Below are 17,473 nucleotides of genomic sequence, written 5' to 3'. Positions count from 1 at the left end.
GTGTGGAGGGACAAGCTGGGGGAGATTGGTGCAGTCGATATAAGGAGTACCTTGTCCGTTGTGACCGTGACCGATTATCCAAGATGCCAAGTGAGCGATAAATTGATGCGTGTCCAGACCGGGTTTTGAGATGATCAAGGGGTTGTTTTAGATCATACGCAAATCCAGCGAGCCTAATTTGAAAAGTAGCGCAAGTGATCGTGGGATGATAAGGATAAGCTATTCCGTTACGTGCCTGGGGAAACACGGGCGCTCAACTTATTTCCAACGACCAACAACTTGTTTTCCAACGACAACAATGGACCAATCCATGCGTCGACAAAGTGAAGAGAAAGGCAAGGGTGGACGCTTTTCACTCTTGATCACCACCCTCATCTTGTCTCTACACCAGTCCTTCACAAGAAAACATCCTACCAGCCCCGTCATTCCATTTCCCCGCGATGCTCGCCCTTCGTCCAGCTCTTCGTTGCGCTCGAGCGCAATCTATCGAGAGATCTCTCGTTCAACCTCCGAGGATCGCTACCAGGGGCTTCGCAACTACCCTCCGACGAGCGGAGGAGGTGAGTCAGGTCGTCTGGAAAGAGGACCAAGGTTGACGGATGGACCGTACGTTGCTATGTGACGCCCGTAGCTGCACAAGACACCGCTGTATGACTTCCACGTCAAGAACGCGGCGAAGATGGTTCCGTTCGCCGGATGGAGTATGCCTCTCAGTTATGGCGAGGTTGGTCAGAGTGAGTGCGGTTCTTCTCAATCAGGCTGTCACAAGCTACGATCGCACCTTCACACGTCGTGCTCGGCGTATCAACACACTGACGGTATCGTCCAAATGTGTAGCTGATGTTGGATATTGAACTACGCTGTGCAGTCACCGCCCATAAACATGTCCGTTCTTCCGCTGGACTTTTCGATGTCTCCCACATGCTCCAACACAACTTCGCCGGACCCACCGCGCAATCCTTCCTACTTTCACTTTGCCCTTCATCTCTCGCCTCTCTTGCACCCTTTAGCTCGACTCTCTCGGTGATTCTCAACGAGACGGGCGGTATCATCGACGATACGATCATCACGAAACATTCCGACGAGGAATTCTACGTCGTCACCAATGCTGGACGATCTACCGAAGACAAAGAGTGGATAGGTAAACAACTGGACAAGTGGAACGAGGAACAGGGAGCAGAGGGACAGGTCCAATGGGAGACATTGGATGGGTGGGGACTGTTGGCGTTACAAGGGCCAAAGGCGAAAGATGTGGTTCAAGGTATGACGGACAAAGATCTGTCAGGGATCAAATTCGGTCAGAGCACTTTTGCAGAGCTGGATAATGGACAGGGCGGAAAGGTCAAATGTCACCTGGCAAGAGGTGGTTACACCGGTGAAGATGGCTTCGAGGTGGGTGATCCATCTTACTGTTACATGTTTCTGCTTGCACAGACAAATTCGTAGCAGGAAAACGAATACTGACCTGACCTTTGCTCCGCTGCAGATCTCCATTCCTCCCGCAGAGGCAGTGGCCATAGGCGAGCGGATCGCTCGACATCCGGACGTGCTGTTGATCGGTCTCGGAGCACGGGATTCTCTCCGACTCGAAGCCGGAATGTGCTTGTACGGTCACGATCTCGACGAAAGCGTCAGCCCTGTCGAAGCCGGTCTGAGCTGGGTCATCGGTGAGTCTTCTCAATCTTACCCTTGAAATACAACACAAACCTATCTCAGAGGGCCAGTCAGAAACGATCGACTAACACCATACTTACTTTTTAGGCAAAGACCGACGGGCCGAAGACTCCACTCCCGTCTTCCCCGGAAAATCAAGGATTCTTGCTGAACTTGTTTCGGGGCCATCGCGACGACGTGTCGGATTCGAGATCACAGGTGCCCCAGCCAGAGAGGGATGTAAGGTGTTCGACTCGGCCGGTACCAAACAAATTGGTAAGTCACTGTCCCCTTTGCCGCCGTCTCTGTCTTCCGTTCTGATCCATCCCCTCGCATGCTCTGCTTACATGACTGACGATGGTCTTTCTTGTCGTAGGCGTGATCACATCAGGTATCCCTTCCCCTTCGCTCGGCACAAACATTGCAATGGGCTACGTCGAGAATGGTCAACACAAGAAAGGGACAGCGGTCAAAGTTGAAGTGAGGAAGAAGTTGAGGGAGGCAGTGGTCAGACCTATGCCTTTTGTTCCTACAAAGTACTTCAAGTAGGACTTGGTGAGCTTGATGAAAAGGGAACAATGATTGAGGTTCTATGCATTTAGATGAGATTGTTTCGAAAAATCTTCCATTGCAGCGGTAGTGTACACTGCCGTTGTCGATGCGGCAATCAGCATGTGAAAGGATACCTGACTTTGACTTTGTTTGAGATGATCCAAAAGACCTTGTTATTCGTTACTTCTTTTGCTTTCCACCGCAATCTGGGTAGGATATGGCATATCTTCCGCGTAAAGTACAAGGGGACGAACTGAAATGGTAAGTCATGAAGAAACTAGAATGAAGGAAAAAAGGAAAAAATTTGAATTGAGAACCATCGTGTATTTCCGTTCCTACGCATACACAGCGTCCCGTCCACTCCGAGTCTAAGACTCTCATGCACGTCTTTGCTTCACGCCAATCGTCCTCCTCTGTCCTTTTCTCGACTGGGAATCAATTCATCTGCACATTTAACAACATCCACCGCTGGATGACGCGCTTCCTTGCTTGTTGACGTCCACACCTCGTCGGTCCGCACCGAGAGACACAGGAGCCGCTTCTTGGGGTTGAGAGTCGATCAGACGGGTCTTGATATCTCTGCGAAGTCGGTCAAAGGTCAGCGAGATCCTGCATGGCCGAGTCACGCCTTTCCGCGTCAAAGGGACGTGGGAAAAATGAAGACGCAGATGATGTGGGTGGAAAGGTGAACGCACCTGGCAAGAGTGAAGAAAGCCTCTTCGACGCCCTCGTTGGCCTTCGCACTAGTCTCCAGGAATCTTAACCCAAACTCGTCCGCAAGAGCACGTCCTTGGTCGAGAGTGACGACTCGTTTCTCGTCCCAATCGCATTTGTTACCGATAAGGATCTTGTTGACACCGGGTGAGGCGTGTTGTTCGATGTTCGCATGCCAAGTCCGGATGTCTGGGGTGTTAAATTCAAGATCAACGTCGGTGCTCGCTCACGCAGAATCAAGTAGGGCATCAGGTGCAGCTCCCGCTGAGTGAGCGGTCGGCCGCCCGTGCGTGCGTGCGTGCATGGGGCTGCTGCGATGATATGCTACGTTGAACTCACTGTTGAACGATTTCTCGTCTGTGACGTCGTAGACCAACAGAATACCCATAGCACCTCTGTAGTACGCAGTGGTGATAGTTCGGAAACGTTCTTGACCTGTAGAGTGTTACAAAAATAAGGTTAGCTGGATCATTGTCGCGCTTCGTTACGTCTCATTCATATCTTTCAACATACCAGCTGTGTCCCACTGCGGCGAGATAGGTAGATGGGTCAGTTACGCTACCTCGGTAGACAGAGGCATGAGGAGACCCACGATCTGAAGCTTGATTCGTTTCCCGTCAAGTTCGATAGTCCTGATCTTGAAATCGATACCTGATCCAGTCAAACCACATCAACACGTATGTTCTCCGCCCATCCGGATCGTATCGATATCGACAAGCGCGTCTGGTCGAGAACGCGTACTCACCAATGGTGGTGATGAACGAGGGTGTCCATGAGTCGTCACAGAATCTAAGGAGGAGACATGATTTGCCGACACCTGACCCATTGCGAAGAGACACAAACATAAGCTCCACAGTCATTATGGGCGGGGGAAGATGCACGTACCGGAATCACCGATGAGGAGTAGTTTGATCAAGCTATCGTGGGGAGGGTAGTCAGCAATGGTCGTCCCGATCATGCAAGCAGACCAAGTCGAATGTGATGCGCCAGTCTGATTCTATACGCGTCGGCATCCCTTCCCATCCCACGTCGAGGAGGAGTATCTCGCGCAGCAGGGATGCGAGGGGGGTCAGAAGGGAGACGTGAGACGCACAAATCGTAATGAGGTCCTGCCATATCGTCTTGTCGTCTACTCGATCTTGTTCTGCAAAGAGTGATGGTCAAGTGAAGAAGGTGAAAGTGAGGAGATTGATGTGATGACCTTGTTGTGAGTCATCATGTGATAAGCTGATGATGATGCACGATGCCCTGCCCACCACCATGGACCGCAACGGATGCAGCCGGACACCGAGTTCAAGTTGGAATTGGGACCACAACTCGCGCCACTCTGCAGCACTCCCCACAGTGGGACCCGGGGATATCGGCGATATCATCATTGTGGCAATCGGTCTATCTGCGAGTCCCGTTCGCAGATACAACGTTTCATGCCAAGGTCCCGTCCTTTCATTGAGATTGCAGAAGAACCGAAACGTTCTGTCAAAGGTCATCATGCGGCTTCTGAATCAGAGCACCTTGGCGTGTGGGGACTGGCTGCAGTGGTCGAACAGAGTCCACTGGGGCTTTGACAAGCTTGCCTCTGTGTCTACCTGTTACCGGTATACACACGTACAAGCCCTTGACGTGCTCCCTCTTCTCATCATTGGCACAACTCCATTTCTTCGCAGACTGCTGACAACTGAGACCTTGAGGAGTGTACTGTCACCTCTCGCTCACCTCGCCATCCACTTCTGATCACTGCTCCTCAATTCGTGCCGCGTGACGCAGATTCCTACCCCTCCTGTATCATTCCCCTGAAAGTCGATCTTCCTGACATCAGCATGACTTCTGTTCCCAGTACCTCCTCCACAGGCTCACATGCACCCACTTCAGACTACTCTGTATTCGAGCACGTGCAAGTTTGTCCCCTGACGAAACAGGCCGGCGGACATGCCAACACGATGTCTGAGACGAAAGATGGGTCTCAGGTGTTCAAGGTGAGTTCGAGGGTGTATTGAAGACTATGGTTGCATGGAGGCGGAGCCGCCGAAGATAGCCGATCAATGTCGTTCATTCACTCGCTTACGACCTGTTACGCACAAAACCTTTTTGTTGGTTTTACTTTTCCTTCTTTCAGATGACCGAAGAAGAGGAAACGAAGATTTACAATCGTATTTACCGTGACGATGATCCGCTCTCCTCACTCCGATCGCACATCCCCAGATATGCCGGACACTTCTCACGATCCGATATCAGCTCCACTGTACCTTGTACAGTCGAGTCGGAGACGGGATCGGATTCTGGCGGTACTGACAGATACAGGCCGTTATCGTATTGGGGATCGCGACCCGAATACCAGAAGGACAGAAGGAAGGACAAAGTATGTGATCTCCAGAGTCTGACAACGATACTAACAGCTCAGAACGTGTGATTGGTAGCAGAATCGCTTGGCTGATCCCCTACCGAATTCATGCAGGTGATCGTGCTTCAGGACACACGTCAAGGGATGAGCAACCCATCTTACGCCGACATCAAGCTCGGAACCACCGCTTCGCATCCTTCAAGCAGTGCCCTGAAGAAGAGAAGGCAAGAAGAACTGGGAAAGCGCACGACGACACATTCCCTGGGGTTCAGACTTGTGGGAGGATGTGTGAGTATACACCGCCCCCTCATCATCAGGTCTTCGAAACACGATCTGTTCTGACCTCTTTCGGAATAGACCGTGCACGGTGGCAGGAACGTCCACTGGACAACGGAATATGGTGAGAATGTTACTGCCGAGAATATCGACGACGCAATGATCACCCTTTTCCCAAGTGTCAACGACGGTCTTCTACCCGCTGAGAACTTTACGGGTAGATCTTTGAACGATATAGATAGATCTTACTTGGACCAGCTGTCCGGCAATGAAAAACTGGACCGAGAACGGAACACGTTGCAATCTATTCGAAGAATCCAACAGGATGTGAGCAGACTGAGCTCAACTCTCAGGAACGTCGACGAGACTTTTGTTGGATCTTCGCTGTTCGTCGTCTGGGAGGACGGACGTGCCGTGACAAAGTTCATCGATCTTATGCGTCACATGCCTCGTGACGGCGAGAATCCAGATGACGGTGTGTCAGATGGATTGGACTCCTTCAGCCTCGGGGCATTGGAAACCCGAGCTCAGGTCTTGGAGCGAAGTTGTCGAGATCTTGAGAATGAGCTTGGATCCGCACAGAGGTGATAGAGCAGGTCTTGGGGGGTGAGCTGAAAGTGAATCTTTGCCCAACGATAGGATCTCGGTCTTGATGTGGCTTTCGAAAGGGTCTACGAAGACTCCTGACAGCATAGGTTTGGTGCTGTTGCGTCATGGAATTTTTCTTGTTTCCATTATGTGGTACCAGTTGTGAAGTAGAAGTTGAACAATGGGCAGACCGATGAGAACGTGGACATAATGCATGGATACCTGGCAAGTTATGCTCTGGTATGATTTGGAAGTATACAAGCGTTATTTCCTGTGACGCGCTGCGAACGCATCACCAAACTTTGTCAGATCGTTGATCTTTGTGGTCTACGTCCCGACGTACCTCATATTCGATCTGCGGCAACCAAGCCTTTCCCACCCCCATACACCCTGCCTGAAGTCTCCACTCCGCTACCCTCCGATCTTTTTCTCCTCGCTAACAACGCTCCTTCCCGCTTGGTGACATTCGAAACATGAACCAGTTCCTTAACTCTCAATATTCTTCCCGCGGTAGTCTCGCCATATGGATGCAGGACGGATTGACGTAGTCTGAAGAGACCGAGAGCTTCGAGCGTGCGTCTCGAGTCGGATGTGAGACCTATAGGAGATCGGATGAGCGTGATCAGGTGGTGTGTCGGTGTCGCTGTGGATGAAGGGGCGGAAGGGACGGAAGAGGCGGACGAAGAAGAAGCTGCCGCAGTGGAGAGATATCTTATTGATGAAGATGCGATGGAACGAGTTCGTGAGAAGAGCATGATGATGGTGGTAATTGACGATCGCAGCGATGTGAGAGTGTGTGTGTGTGTGCTGGAAGATGAGTGTGATTGCTTTGACAAAGGTGGTTGTTGCTGAGGACATATGTGACCATCGAAATCAATTGAAGAAAGCGTTCCGCTCGAATGATTGAGATGACGTGTAAATACTTCGCTGGTGGTGGGTTATCATTTTCATGGGTCCGCACCGTGCCCTCACCAACCACTCGACTGTTTTTTTATGGAGTCGACTTTTGAACAGTCAATGAATTCACTTCTCAATCAAGCTATACAACATCGTCACGACCTGACCTCTGACCCGATCCCCTCCTTCTCGTCGTCGGCAAAAAGCTACCCTGCACCCATCATGTTATCCACTCGGCCCGCATACGCCGCAGCTCGAACGGTCATTCGTCGAGCTTCACCTCGAAGCAATGATCCCTCCGTCGTTGCCGGTCACAGTTCCAGGCGAAACGGTCCTCCACCCCATCTCATCACCTTGGCGGATCTCTCCCCCGCTCAGATCGCTTCCCTCCTCCAGTCTGCCGCCGCATTCAAATACGTCTGCAAGAATATGACTCCCAAAGCACTGCGAACGAGCCTCGGTCGTCGAACCATCGCGTTGCTGTTCAGCAAGCGAAGCACTCGAACTCGAGTCGCGAGTGAGAGCTCGGTTGCGGCCCTGGGTGGACATCCCATGTTCTTGGGCAGGGACGATATCCAGATGGGCGTCAATGAGACCCTCCAAGATACTTCCAGGGTGGTGGGCAGTATGGTTGACGGTGTTATGGCTCGAGTCGGAGGACATCACGAGATTGAGGTGAGCTTCTGTACTACTGCTGTGAAATACTCAGAACTGAAGCTCACGACCACTGACAGGAACTGGCCAAATACTCCCCTGTCCCCGTCATCAACGCTCTTTCAGACCTCTATCATCCCACCCAGATTCTTGCCGACTTATTGACCCTTCACGAGACTTATGACCCAGCACCTACCCCTCCGAACCCTCAAAACGACGAGGGCTCCCATACTTCCATATTGAAATACTTCCAATCCTCCGTCGACCCTCTCAAGTCACTCAAAGGCAAGAAAGTTGCCTGGGTCGGAGATACGAACAACATCACCAACGAACTGCTCGTCACTCTTCCTCGGTTGGGTATGCATTTCAGCATCGCTGCTCCGAAAGGATATGATGAGGTGGACAAACGTGTTTGGGCGAAGGTGTAAGTGATGACTGTGCTTCAAAAGCATGCCTCTCTAACTGACCATTCGGTGGCATATATAGCATCGAAGCTGGTACCGAAAAGCTGGTCACACTCACCAACTCTCCATCAGAAGCATTGCAAGGAGCCGACGTGGTGGTCACCGACACCTGGATCTCGATGGGTCAAGAGACTGAAAAGGCCGACCGACTCAAGGCTTTTGCAGGATATCAGATAACCAACAAAATGGTAGAAGATGCAGGAGCAAAGAAAGACTGGAAGTTTTTGCATTGTCTGCCTAGGAAACAGGAGGAAGTGGACGACGAGGTTTTTTACGGTCCCAGGAGTCTGGCTTTCCCCGAAGCGGAGAACAGGAAATGGACCATCATGGCTGTATTTGAGTGAGTGTCCGAGTGTGACAGGTAGGGTCGGACCCGTGCTGATGTGAGATCGATTAGCACTTATTTCGGTCAATGGCGACACCCATGAGCGAGGCAGAACGAGTAGGTATACGTCAGAAGGGATCCTCTAAGCCTCGTTACCACTAGTGAATAGTTTCCACACATGCAATGTGATTTACCTGGGAAGAAGAGAATATGTATAATTCTACATCATTTCAGCACAATCCCAGAAAACTGTTCTCGCTTATATTACGTCTGACTGCTCTCCTCTGAGCTGCTGATCTCGTCCCTCCCATCCATCGCTTGAGACGTATTGACGTTTGTCGTCGGACGAGACTGATAGACTGCCTGGATGAGATCTCAATGTTGAAAGTGTGTGACAGGGTCTCAGATATTTGTTGACACTGTGGATGAAAGAGGTCAATGAAGCTGCTTTGAGCATCTCTGCAGGGACAATTGCACATGCCGCTTCTTCAGTCCTCTCAGCTGTCTCTGATAAGGAGAGACCATTGAGCTTGTCGTCTTTGAGTTGGTTCACCACCTAGATGATGTCATAAGTATTGATGAAGTATTCAGAGTCAAGAAAGAGGACATACCTTCAGATGCTTTTTGTCCAGTGAAGGCGCTTCGCCCGCTGCATATCATTTCCACAGATCCTGGAAGGTTTGGACACGTCCAAGACTCTGTGAGTGGGAACGGGGCTGACGTGACATCTCGGAGAAGCGGGTGTAGAGTGAGGGCGTCGTCGTCGCGGTAATATGGATGAATGAATGAAATGCATGCGGAAAGAGGGAAGAGGAGATAGCAACAAGTGGAGACGAACGTTGTTTGCAAGCATGTGGTGTGCAAGTTGAGAGGCATTGCGCGGAAGCCGTCTTTCCTCGTCACAGCGTATCTTCGGAATTCGCTCCTCCCGGTTGACGATTTACCTCCAATTCCTTGACAACAGAAATAAGCGGCCGATCGGCGCTGCACAAAAGGGGTTCCCCTTTCGGAACTTTTATGGACTGAAGGAGTCCTTTGGACGTTAGCGACACATCACAGGGAAGGACCGTTAGTCCGCCCATCAACGAACCAGGAGGAGATCAGATTGTTGTGACCGATGAGTCAAATCGATCGATTGGACAACCGGCAGAGATCGTTTGTTCCCGTCGTTGCTGCACCGAAGATGACTCGCTGACGCAGCCAAGACCCCCTTTGAGAGGCAAGAAACGTTTTGCTTCCTGCTCCCAGTATAGCTGGTCGCTTGCTGCAATCCCCGGGAGGCGGCTGGGTCTAAGATTGACACATGGATGAGGTGGACGTGCAAGGACAGTCAGTGCCCATCGATCTATCGGGCGCCACCCAACAAGTGCCACTTTTCACCTCTCGGAGAGTTTTCGAGCAATTTCAATCAATCAATCGATCCTCTGATCATCCCTATCTCGTTGATCTAAAATTTCAATCTCAATCTCCACATCTCCTTTCCCCTCAGTCTCTACCATACACACCGACACACCTCACACCCTCGCCTCGGTGCAACGTCTTCGCATCGACCCAGTTCTTATCCTCTTCTTCTTTTCTTTCCAGCGACGAAAAGTTAATGCAACCTGACCATGATGCGAGCTCTACATCTATCCGACAAAGTAGTAGTAGTAGTAGTACGACCACCTCCCCATTCGGTGAACTCGTCTCTGAAGCTGGAGAGCTTCGGGGTGGTAGTGGAAATGAGAATGGAGGAAGGGGAGGTGGACAGAATGAGACTGGATCTGGATCTGGGAGGGAATCGTTGAGCAAGATTAGGAATGGACGTTACGACAACCCCGAAGAAAATGGACAACCTTCATCAAGCACAAATGGCGACCGAGAAGAGTACGAGATGCCTGGATCCGACTCTGAATCTGATCGACCTTTAGAAGGAATCAACCCTCTAGGTCTGCATCTCCTCTCGCATCCGACTCGTGGTCGAGGAGTCTTCGCACCGCATCCCATACCTGCTGGAACGCTTTTGGAAGAGGCACCGGTGTTGCTTCTGAGTAAAGAAGAATGGGAAAGCGGAGGAATGAATGATACGGTTCTGGGAAGTTATGGATTCTGTTGGTCTAATGGTGGGATGGCTCTTGGATTGGGATTAGGTGAGTGATCCTTTGCCACGTCGAGTTCGATCCGTGACGAGCGGGGTAATCCCAAAGGAAGTGGCACGCGAGATGCCTGAGGAAAGCAGACGACGTTGGTGGTGCGTGGGAGAGACGTCGAGAATTGCGCTGAAAGACCACAACTCCTTGTCCTGCTAGCATCCCTGTTCAATCATTCTTCTCGGCCCAATGTCAATTTTATCCGAAACACTGCCGCCTCTTCCATCCGGTTCATCACCTCACGTCGTGTCGAAGCCGACGAAGAGCTTTGTATCTGTTACAGTGCCGATGAGACAAAACTATGGTTCATACCTGCCGAAGACGATTCTCAATCTCTCGCCGGTCTAGCCCTGAATGGTATCGAGTCATCGGAAGAGGAAAGTCCGCTCTTACCAATCGTCAAGATTGCGGTAGATGATCTCGTTGAGGAGGATCGGGAACAGAAAGCCAAGCGGAAAGAAAGGGAGAAACGATTGGAGCTGGCCAGGCTGAAGGATAAGGAGAGAGAGCATGATTTGAAGGATAAGATGAACAAGAGGATCAAGGCATATCAAAAGACAGAAAAGAGAAGAGAAGAAGAAGAAGAAGCACTCGCACTCGCTCTCGATCTGGAAGCTGTTCCCGAGATAAAAGCGCCAAAACCCCTCAGACTTGCTTCATCATCATTATCTCTACGGGAGACCGAAACACGTTCTCAGACTCCCGCATCAACGTCGTCTTCCTCGACGCCGACATACGAGGTAAATTATCCGACGTTACCAGAAGGCATGATCACTTCCCTCCCTGCACCTCTACATTCGGCCGGACACAAGTCGAAGAATAAGAGACGGTCGAGAGAACATACAGCTGAATTGACACCAGACTTGGATTGGAATGAAGAGGATTGGGAAGGGGTGCAAGGAAAACTGAAGGAGGAGGAAGGAGGCTGGGGCGAGGTTGTGAGAGTGAAAGGGCCAGCAGAAAGAGAATATGATGGCGACGATGATGATCTGAGTAAGTGTGATGAAGCCGTATGAGGTATTGAGGTACCAAATCCCTAACGCTGGCGTCTACAGTGGAGGTATGGGCTCTGGAGTTTACGGATCCCAAAATGACTCGAGTCGCACTCAAGTGAGCTAGTCCGAATGGGCCTGTCTCGCGATGGATGGACAGCTGACGGAAATCTTGATCAGCTTCTCCAAGGAGATCTCGTTCAGCGATGAACGTCTTAGGCACCTGAAAAGGGTCTGTAGACGAAACGAAAACGGTCAAGGTGAGATTCTTGTGTCAGCTCCGGGATATGGAAGCGTTTGCATCGAGCGACTGAGCCTGCTTGTCGTTGCAGAAATATGCCGTATCGCACTTTGTCCGCTCTCCGACTTTCCGATTGAAGAAATTCAAACTCTCATGACCTCTTTCTCGCCGCTACTCTCGGACCTTACCCCGATACCATACAAAGTGCCGTCATCTGGGGCTCGAACGCAAGAACAGCTTCGTCGAAAACATCACATATGGCCAATCAGCTTCTCTCCTGGACCTGTCGTCCCACCGTCTTCTGCCTCGTGGCCTGTGTCCCGGAAAGCCTGGGTCTCAGCGGGCGTCAGGCGGGTTCTCGCACTGGCTCTGCAAGCTAAGAAAAACGGTGAGATACCCGTTGCCACATATTGTACTTCGCAACCGGCGATATTCTGGCCCAACGCGGACGGCTTCATACCCCCTACCACGAATCTCCGAGCGGATTCGTTTGACACTCGATTATCTGAATCACATCCACTTCGACACGCTACACTGAACTGTGTAGCTTCCATAGCCCACTTACGTACCGTACCACCGTTCACGGATGTGCCACCGACTCGTAACGGCGCAGACTATCTCTTGACAAGTCTGACATTGTTCATCTCACATGAACCGTGTGTGATGTGCGCGATGGCATTGTTACATTCAAGAGTGAGAGAAGTGTTTTATGTCTTCCCGAGGCAGAATGGGGGAGGGTTCGAGGTGGATGGTGGTGGGTTCGGGATACATGCGAGGAGAGATTTGAATCATAGGTTTGAAGTGTGGAGATGGGATGGACCAGTGGAAGAGCATGTGAGAGAAGAGTTGGAGATCCAGGAGGATTTACAACTGTAGCGGGATGTTGGCGGTTGATCAGTGTCCAACGATGTCAGTCGTGGTTATTCATCTGTGTGACAGGTGTTAAGAGGTGTGCTGTGCATCGCCGGTCGATGGGATTCGGTGATCGCCTGCGTGGGGACAGAAGTGTGCTTCTGACGTGACACATGATGCACGCGGGGCTGGGCAGGGTGGGATGTCATTCCAGGCCATTTATATAGAGCATATAACTGTCAGCTAGCATATGATCGATGGTCTACTCGTATTGTACTTGTACAGCATTCCGTCTGTCCGTGTTCGCGTACATCATTGATTGACATGATATATACACACCTCGAATGCATACAGCTGACTTTGATGACTATATCAAATTCCATATCTCTCGTCTGATTTGGTCACAGGTTTCTTTCCCTTCCCATCCGCTCTACTGTATAAAGAGTAAATCTTCTTTTCCACAACAGATCTTAATCTACCCACCCACCCACTTGCTCCCTCACTACGATACGAAATATCACACAGACACAGACTCACAGACACACACAATTCGGCGAAATGAAGCAATATCCAGGTTATCGGCGACGAAGATGGATTGATTCCCGGTTCTCCATGAGATAGATAAATAAGGATGAGGAAAGTAAGGGGGATGGATATATTGTGAAAATGAAGTGAGAAGCAGAAGAGGTTTCACTTCAGATCATGCTGGGTTTTTTACAAAACAGAAAAAGAAATGTGACTCGCTTCGAAAGATTCCCATCATCCTCACCCCGATCTTGAGAGAAAATGATAGAAAGTGAGGAGTTGAAGGACTGGAATATGAACGAGTCGAGGACGAAACCGATCAAAATGAGTATACCACTATGCGACAGGAAAGAAGAAGCCTCAAAACCGACTATATAAAGACAGACGAACAATGATCAACAAGTCAAGGAAGAGCAAGAGCAAAGCCAAAAGTCTCTATATATGCAAAACCGATTCAGCAAAGAGAAGCGAAAAGTAAAGGTCATGTCAAGATTTTCTTCACATCATGGGGATATGAGATGGTCCGTTGTGGTAAGGGACGAAACCACCTTGCGAAGGATCTTGCCAGGCGGGCATACCCTCCTCGCCACCTACAAGAGGTTGATCACCACCAACTAGACCGCCCTGACTCGAGGTACCAGTCTGTTGTGGTGGCACGCCAGCCACTTGACCATCTTGCGACAGGTGCCAGTTGGGCGCTGGACCGCCGGCAGGTCCTCGAAGGTGAAGCCATGGCTGACCATCAGGTCCAGGCGCGTGGTACGACATTCCGGTGTGGGTGGGTCCGAGGGGGTGGCCACCAGCGTGAGGGGGAGCATCTCGCCCAGGACCGGGGTGGAACCCGTGAGGTCCCGCCCCCTGTCCGGGGTGTTGCATGTGACCGTACTGCATGAAGGGACCGCCACCGCCGTAGATGTCGGTAAGTGCGTTGACGTGTTGCATTTGAGGTCGACCAATGTGTCCCCTCTGCTGGTTGCCATGGTGGTGGAATCCACCTCGGTATCCGCCTCGACCGCCACCGCCACCGCCTCCACCGCCACCACCACCGCTTCCGTTACCACCATATCCGTTATTGTATGGGTTAAAAGAGGCATCTTCTCGCGCAAGCTTTGATTGGATTCGCTTGCCGTAAGGAGTGTTTCGGATGGAAGGAAGGATCGGTCGGATGCACTCGACGAGCTGTGATGAGATCGTCAAACTCTGCTCCAAAAAAGAGCGGATAGCGAAAAAAGTACTCACGACCATACGCTGCGCAATGTCACAGTAGTCAAGAATAGTCTGGATCACGTAGTTACCATAGCTATCGCGAAGCAATTTCTCCAGACGAGATCGGTTGAGCACTTCACCAACAAGAACTTTTCGGACTTCAGGGTCGGCCACTCGGATGCACTTCTCGACAACGTTGGATGAGAATCTGAATGTTCATCAGTATACACGATATTTCGATTTTGGTGAGACAAACTCACTTTTGTACCGAGAGACTGCAGACGTTGCCAATAAATGTTCGGATGAGGGGTTCGGAGAAACGAGCATCGTTGAGATCCAAGATATACTGAATGACGTAGTTACCGAAAGGATCTTGGACCAGATAGAGAGAGTTGAAAATGATCTCGGTCACCAATTGCATCCTCTGAGAGGGCGAAGCGTGGTCGATGCTTCGCTGGAGGACACAGCAGCCATGTCGGTGCGTGGCGACCTCGATGAGATTGGCAGCAATAGCGTTGTAGATAAATTGATTGTCTTCAGGAATGAGCTTGTTCAAGCACTTTTGGATGACCTGGGGGAGCAAAGTAAGTCAGCTACGAATCCTCACAGTGGATTGATTGATGCTCACATGGTTGCCGTTCAGATCCTTGATCAACGCAACCACGTTCATGCTGAGAGCCAAGATCAAAGTCCTGATCTGCTTCGCTTGCCTGGGTTGCGCCAAGAAATCTACCATCTTCTGGACCGCTCGGGTACCATGCATGTTGAGCGAGATGCCAACAAGATCATTGGCAACAGAGTCGATGATGGTAGATCGTTGCTCTTCGGTGGAGTATTCCAACAGCTTTTGGCAGAGGTAATTTCCGAAGGGGTCGGTCATGAGTTCAGGGAAATGGCCGAAAGTCTCGTTGAAGATCATATCACGATGCTTCGGATCTCCATCCTCGAGCTTCTTCTGAAGGTATCGACAGCCGTGTTGGTCCTTGCACAGGTTGAGAAGCTCGCCTTGAAGATCCTCGATTCGTACACCGGTGAATCGGTTGACTGTAAATCTGATCAGAACTTCCCATTTCACCCCACCCATGGCAGAGACTCACACTCTCGATCCTGATCTGCTCGCTTGTTCTTCAAGCCCATTGAGCCACCGGGATAGAGGGAACCTGAACCATATCCATCGTCATCGAAGCCGTACGGATCGTAGGGGCCTTGAGGCGAAAAGGCAGCGGCGACAGCAGAAGAAGGAGGTCCAGCAGCGTTGACAGGGGAGAAGGACATTGGGTTGTAGACATCGTTGTAAGGCTATGGAGGATATCAACACAACTGCAAACAGATTTGCCGTGGCCATTTGGCACTCACCCTAGGTGGTTGCTCGTTTGCTGAGAAACCTCCTCCAACCTTTCCGAACGCCCTGGCAAGGTCAGGGTTCGAGAATCCCCTCTGCGAATGGTTCAGTCCTTCTGAACCGTTCTCTGCAGCACCCGCTCGTTGAGCCGAGTTGATCCCGTTGAAACCGTATGGAGTCCCGGGAACGGACTTGCTCGGCATGGCGGGGAGACTGGCGATGCTGTCGGCCATACCGGTAGGAGACGTCTTTCGACTTCCGAGGATGGTTTCTCTGTTCTCCTCGCTGACAAGACCTTGAGTGGGGAGGGGAGAGGTCATTCCGCGAGCAGCGGCACCGGGAGCAGGGGCGAACTGAGGCCATTCAGAGGTCTTCAGTCCGGTCTCGAAGGGTCGTGAGCCGAAGGCCCTAGGGGGAGTCTGAGAAAGAGGTGCAAGGTCGAGAGCAGCAGAAGCGGCGGAAAGACGCTGTGAGAATGTCAGCGGACGCTCACGAGACAGTAGCAGGCAGTGAGTGAGCGGCTCACTTTGGGCTCCTGTTTAGGAATTCCGGGGAAAGGATCGTCGTCACCCATTTGAAGGTATTTGACCGAGCCTTCGAGGTCGTCAGCACTGGCTTTTCAGCCCTCAGATTCGGTAGACCGCAACTCACTCTGAGCACCTTCCGCATCCACATCGTCGTCCTCAGCCCAGCTCCTGGTGTTACCATCCGCCATGACGCTCAAGCTCAACTTCTCCATCCCAAAAGTCCCACCGTACGTGCTCGTCCTCCTACTTCCCGGCATGCTCTTTGCTCCGTTCAATCCTTCTCTGGCAGGAGGTCCAATGGGAGCGGGGCCCGGGGCCGTTGCATCAGGAACGGAAGCTGTCGAGGCGTGAGGGACACGTCCGGGAGGAGTGGTAGGGGCTGAAACGGGTTCGGCGGTAGGGGCAGCGCCGTTGAGAAGTCGACGTTCCTCGGCGAGCTGGTTGGCCTCGAGCTCACGCATCTGTTGCTCGAATTTGGCTCGTTGGGCGAGTCGAGCTCTTTCATGCTCAAGACGTTTCTGTTCAAGACGCTGTGATCAAAAGTCAGCAGTCGACACAATCAACGAAAAATCCCTTTTCACACTCACGTCCGCAGCTTGCTTGCCAGATACTTCAGACTGCAAGACGGTCAAACATAGTCCAACCCAATCAGCAAAGAGTAACGCCCATCGCTCGACAGGTAGAAACCCACAGTCTCAGCTAGGTCTAAAGCCTCATGACCGTTGGTCGTCTTTCCATTGACCTCTTCAGACTTGTTCAACTCCGCTTCGGACTGAGTCCCATCGAGTCTCGCAGGCGTGGGGGTGATATCGGTTGTCATGATCGTGTGTGTTATGTTCTGAACCGAGTGCGAATCTACGAGCTACGATAGGAAGAGGTCAGCTTTTTGAACGATGTTGAGTCCCTCAAGGAGGTCTGCTGTACGCACTTGCTACCTCGACGATCCTGTTTTCCGCTAACGAGTGACGTGACGAAAGTCGAAAGGATCCGATAGAGACGAGTCGCGAGAAGTTTTGGACGTTCGAAGGACGAGTGAGGGGTGGGGAGACAATGGATTGATTTTCGTCGTGGCAGTAAGAGCGAAAACAAAAAAAAAGAAACAAGCAATGTTTCGAGCGGAATAGCATTCGTAGGGGAACAAAAACAGGTCTGTCAGCTCCTGTTCTGTGAATCTGGAGGACGTGCATACACCCCTCCT

The 17,473-nt window shown here is 51.3% G+C and overlaps 7 protein-coding genes across 7 annotated transcripts; 4 read left to right on the top strand and 3 right to left on the bottom strand.

Annotated features, from left to right (window-relative positions):
- Nucleotides 1–440: 440 nt before the first annotated feature.
- IAR55_000956 (glycine cleavage system T protein) lies at nucleotides 441–2,202 on the top strand (the record flags this gene model as incomplete). The annotated part of the gene is made up of 6 exons (XM_066944087.1): nucleotides 441–560; nucleotides 632–734; nucleotides 869–1,392; nucleotides 1,487–1,667; nucleotides 1,762–1,929; nucleotides 2,030–2,202. 6 exons carry the CDS (start codon nucleotides 441–443, stop codon nucleotides 2,200–2,202), a joined length of 1,269 nt encoding a protein of 422 aa, XP_066805288.1.
- A 455-nt stretch (nucleotides 2,203–2,657) lies between these two features.
- IAR55_000955 (GTP-binding protein ypt2) lies at nucleotides 2,658–4,035 on the bottom strand (the record flags this gene model as incomplete). The annotated part of the gene is made up of 8 exons (XM_066944086.1): nucleotides 2,658–2,784; nucleotides 2,901–3,108; nucleotides 3,259–3,354; nucleotides 3,433–3,445; nucleotides 3,512–3,570; nucleotides 3,665–3,736; nucleotides 3,805–3,836; nucleotides 4,013–4,035. The coding sequence occupies 8 exons, from the start codon at nucleotides 4,033–4,035 to the stop codon at nucleotides 2,658–2,660; spliced, it is 630 nt and encodes a 209-aa protein (XP_066805287.1).
- A 701-nt stretch (nucleotides 4,036–4,736) lies between these two features.
- On the top strand, nucleotides 4,737–6,121 carry IAR55_000954 (uncharacterized protein; the record flags this gene model as incomplete). The annotated part of the gene is made up of 4 exons (XM_066944085.1): nucleotides 4,737–4,892; nucleotides 5,033–5,275; nucleotides 5,372–5,545; nucleotides 5,615–6,121. 4 exons carry the CDS (start codon nucleotides 4,737–4,739, stop codon nucleotides 6,119–6,121), a joined length of 1,080 nt encoding a protein of 359 aa, XP_066805286.1.
- A 344-nt stretch (nucleotides 6,122–6,465) lies between these two features.
- IAR55_000953 (mitochondrial 54S ribosomal protein uL30m) lies at nucleotides 6,466–6,876 on the bottom strand (the record flags this gene model as incomplete). Its single annotated transcript, XM_066944084.1, has 1 exon — nucleotides 6,466–6,876. One exon carries the CDS (start codon nucleotides 6,874–6,876, stop codon nucleotides 6,466–6,468), a length of 411 nt encoding a protein of 136 aa, XP_066805285.1.
- A 364-nt stretch (nucleotides 6,877–7,240) lies between these two features.
- On the top strand, nucleotides 7,241–8,480 carry IAR55_000952 (uncharacterized protein; the record flags this gene model as incomplete). The annotated part of the gene is made up of 3 exons (XM_066944083.1): nucleotides 7,241–7,693; nucleotides 7,753–8,096; nucleotides 8,159–8,480. The coding sequence occupies 3 exons, from the start codon at nucleotides 7,241–7,243 to the stop codon at nucleotides 8,478–8,480; spliced, it is 1,119 nt and encodes a 372-aa protein (XP_066805284.1).
- A 359-nt stretch (nucleotides 8,481–8,839) lies between these two features.
- Nucleotides 8,840–12,699, top strand: IAR55_000951 (uncharacterized protein; the record flags this gene model as incomplete). The annotated part of the gene is made up of 8 exons (XM_066944082.1): nucleotides 8,840–8,848; nucleotides 9,130–9,161; nucleotides 9,367–9,392; nucleotides 10,372–10,590; nucleotides 10,750–11,583; nucleotides 11,646–11,700; nucleotides 11,763–11,842; nucleotides 11,915–12,699. The coding sequence occupies 8 exons, from the start codon at nucleotides 8,840–8,842 to the stop codon at nucleotides 12,697–12,699; spliced, it is 2,040 nt and encodes a 679-aa protein (XP_066805283.1).
- Nucleotides 12,700–13,698: 999 nt separating this feature from the next.
- Nucleotides 13,699–17,095, bottom strand: IAR55_000950 (uncharacterized protein; the record flags this gene model as incomplete). Its single annotated transcript, XM_066944081.1, has 10 exons — nucleotides 13,699–14,379; nucleotides 14,440–14,614; nucleotides 14,667–14,977; nucleotides 15,035–15,450; nucleotides 15,504–15,705; nucleotides 15,763–16,215; nucleotides 16,275–16,342; nucleotides 16,400–16,805; nucleotides 16,863–16,892; nucleotides 16,967–17,095. The coding sequence occupies 10 exons, from the start codon at nucleotides 17,093–17,095 to the stop codon at nucleotides 13,699–13,701; spliced, it is 2,871 nt and encodes a 956-aa protein (XP_066805282.1).
- Nucleotides 17,096–17,473: the final 378 nt, after the last annotated feature.

This window comes from Kwoniella newhampshirensis, chromosome 2 (genome assembly GCF_039105145.1).
Source record: "Kwoniella newhampshirensis strain CBS 13917 chromosome 2, whole genome shotgun sequence".
Lineage (NCBI taxonomy): Eukaryota > Fungi > Basidiomycota > Tremellomycetes > Tremellales > Cryptococcaceae > Kwoniella > Kwoniella newhampshirensis.
Note: the sequence above shows the minus strand (reverse complement) of the source record. Positions and strands in the feature narration are given on the sequence as shown.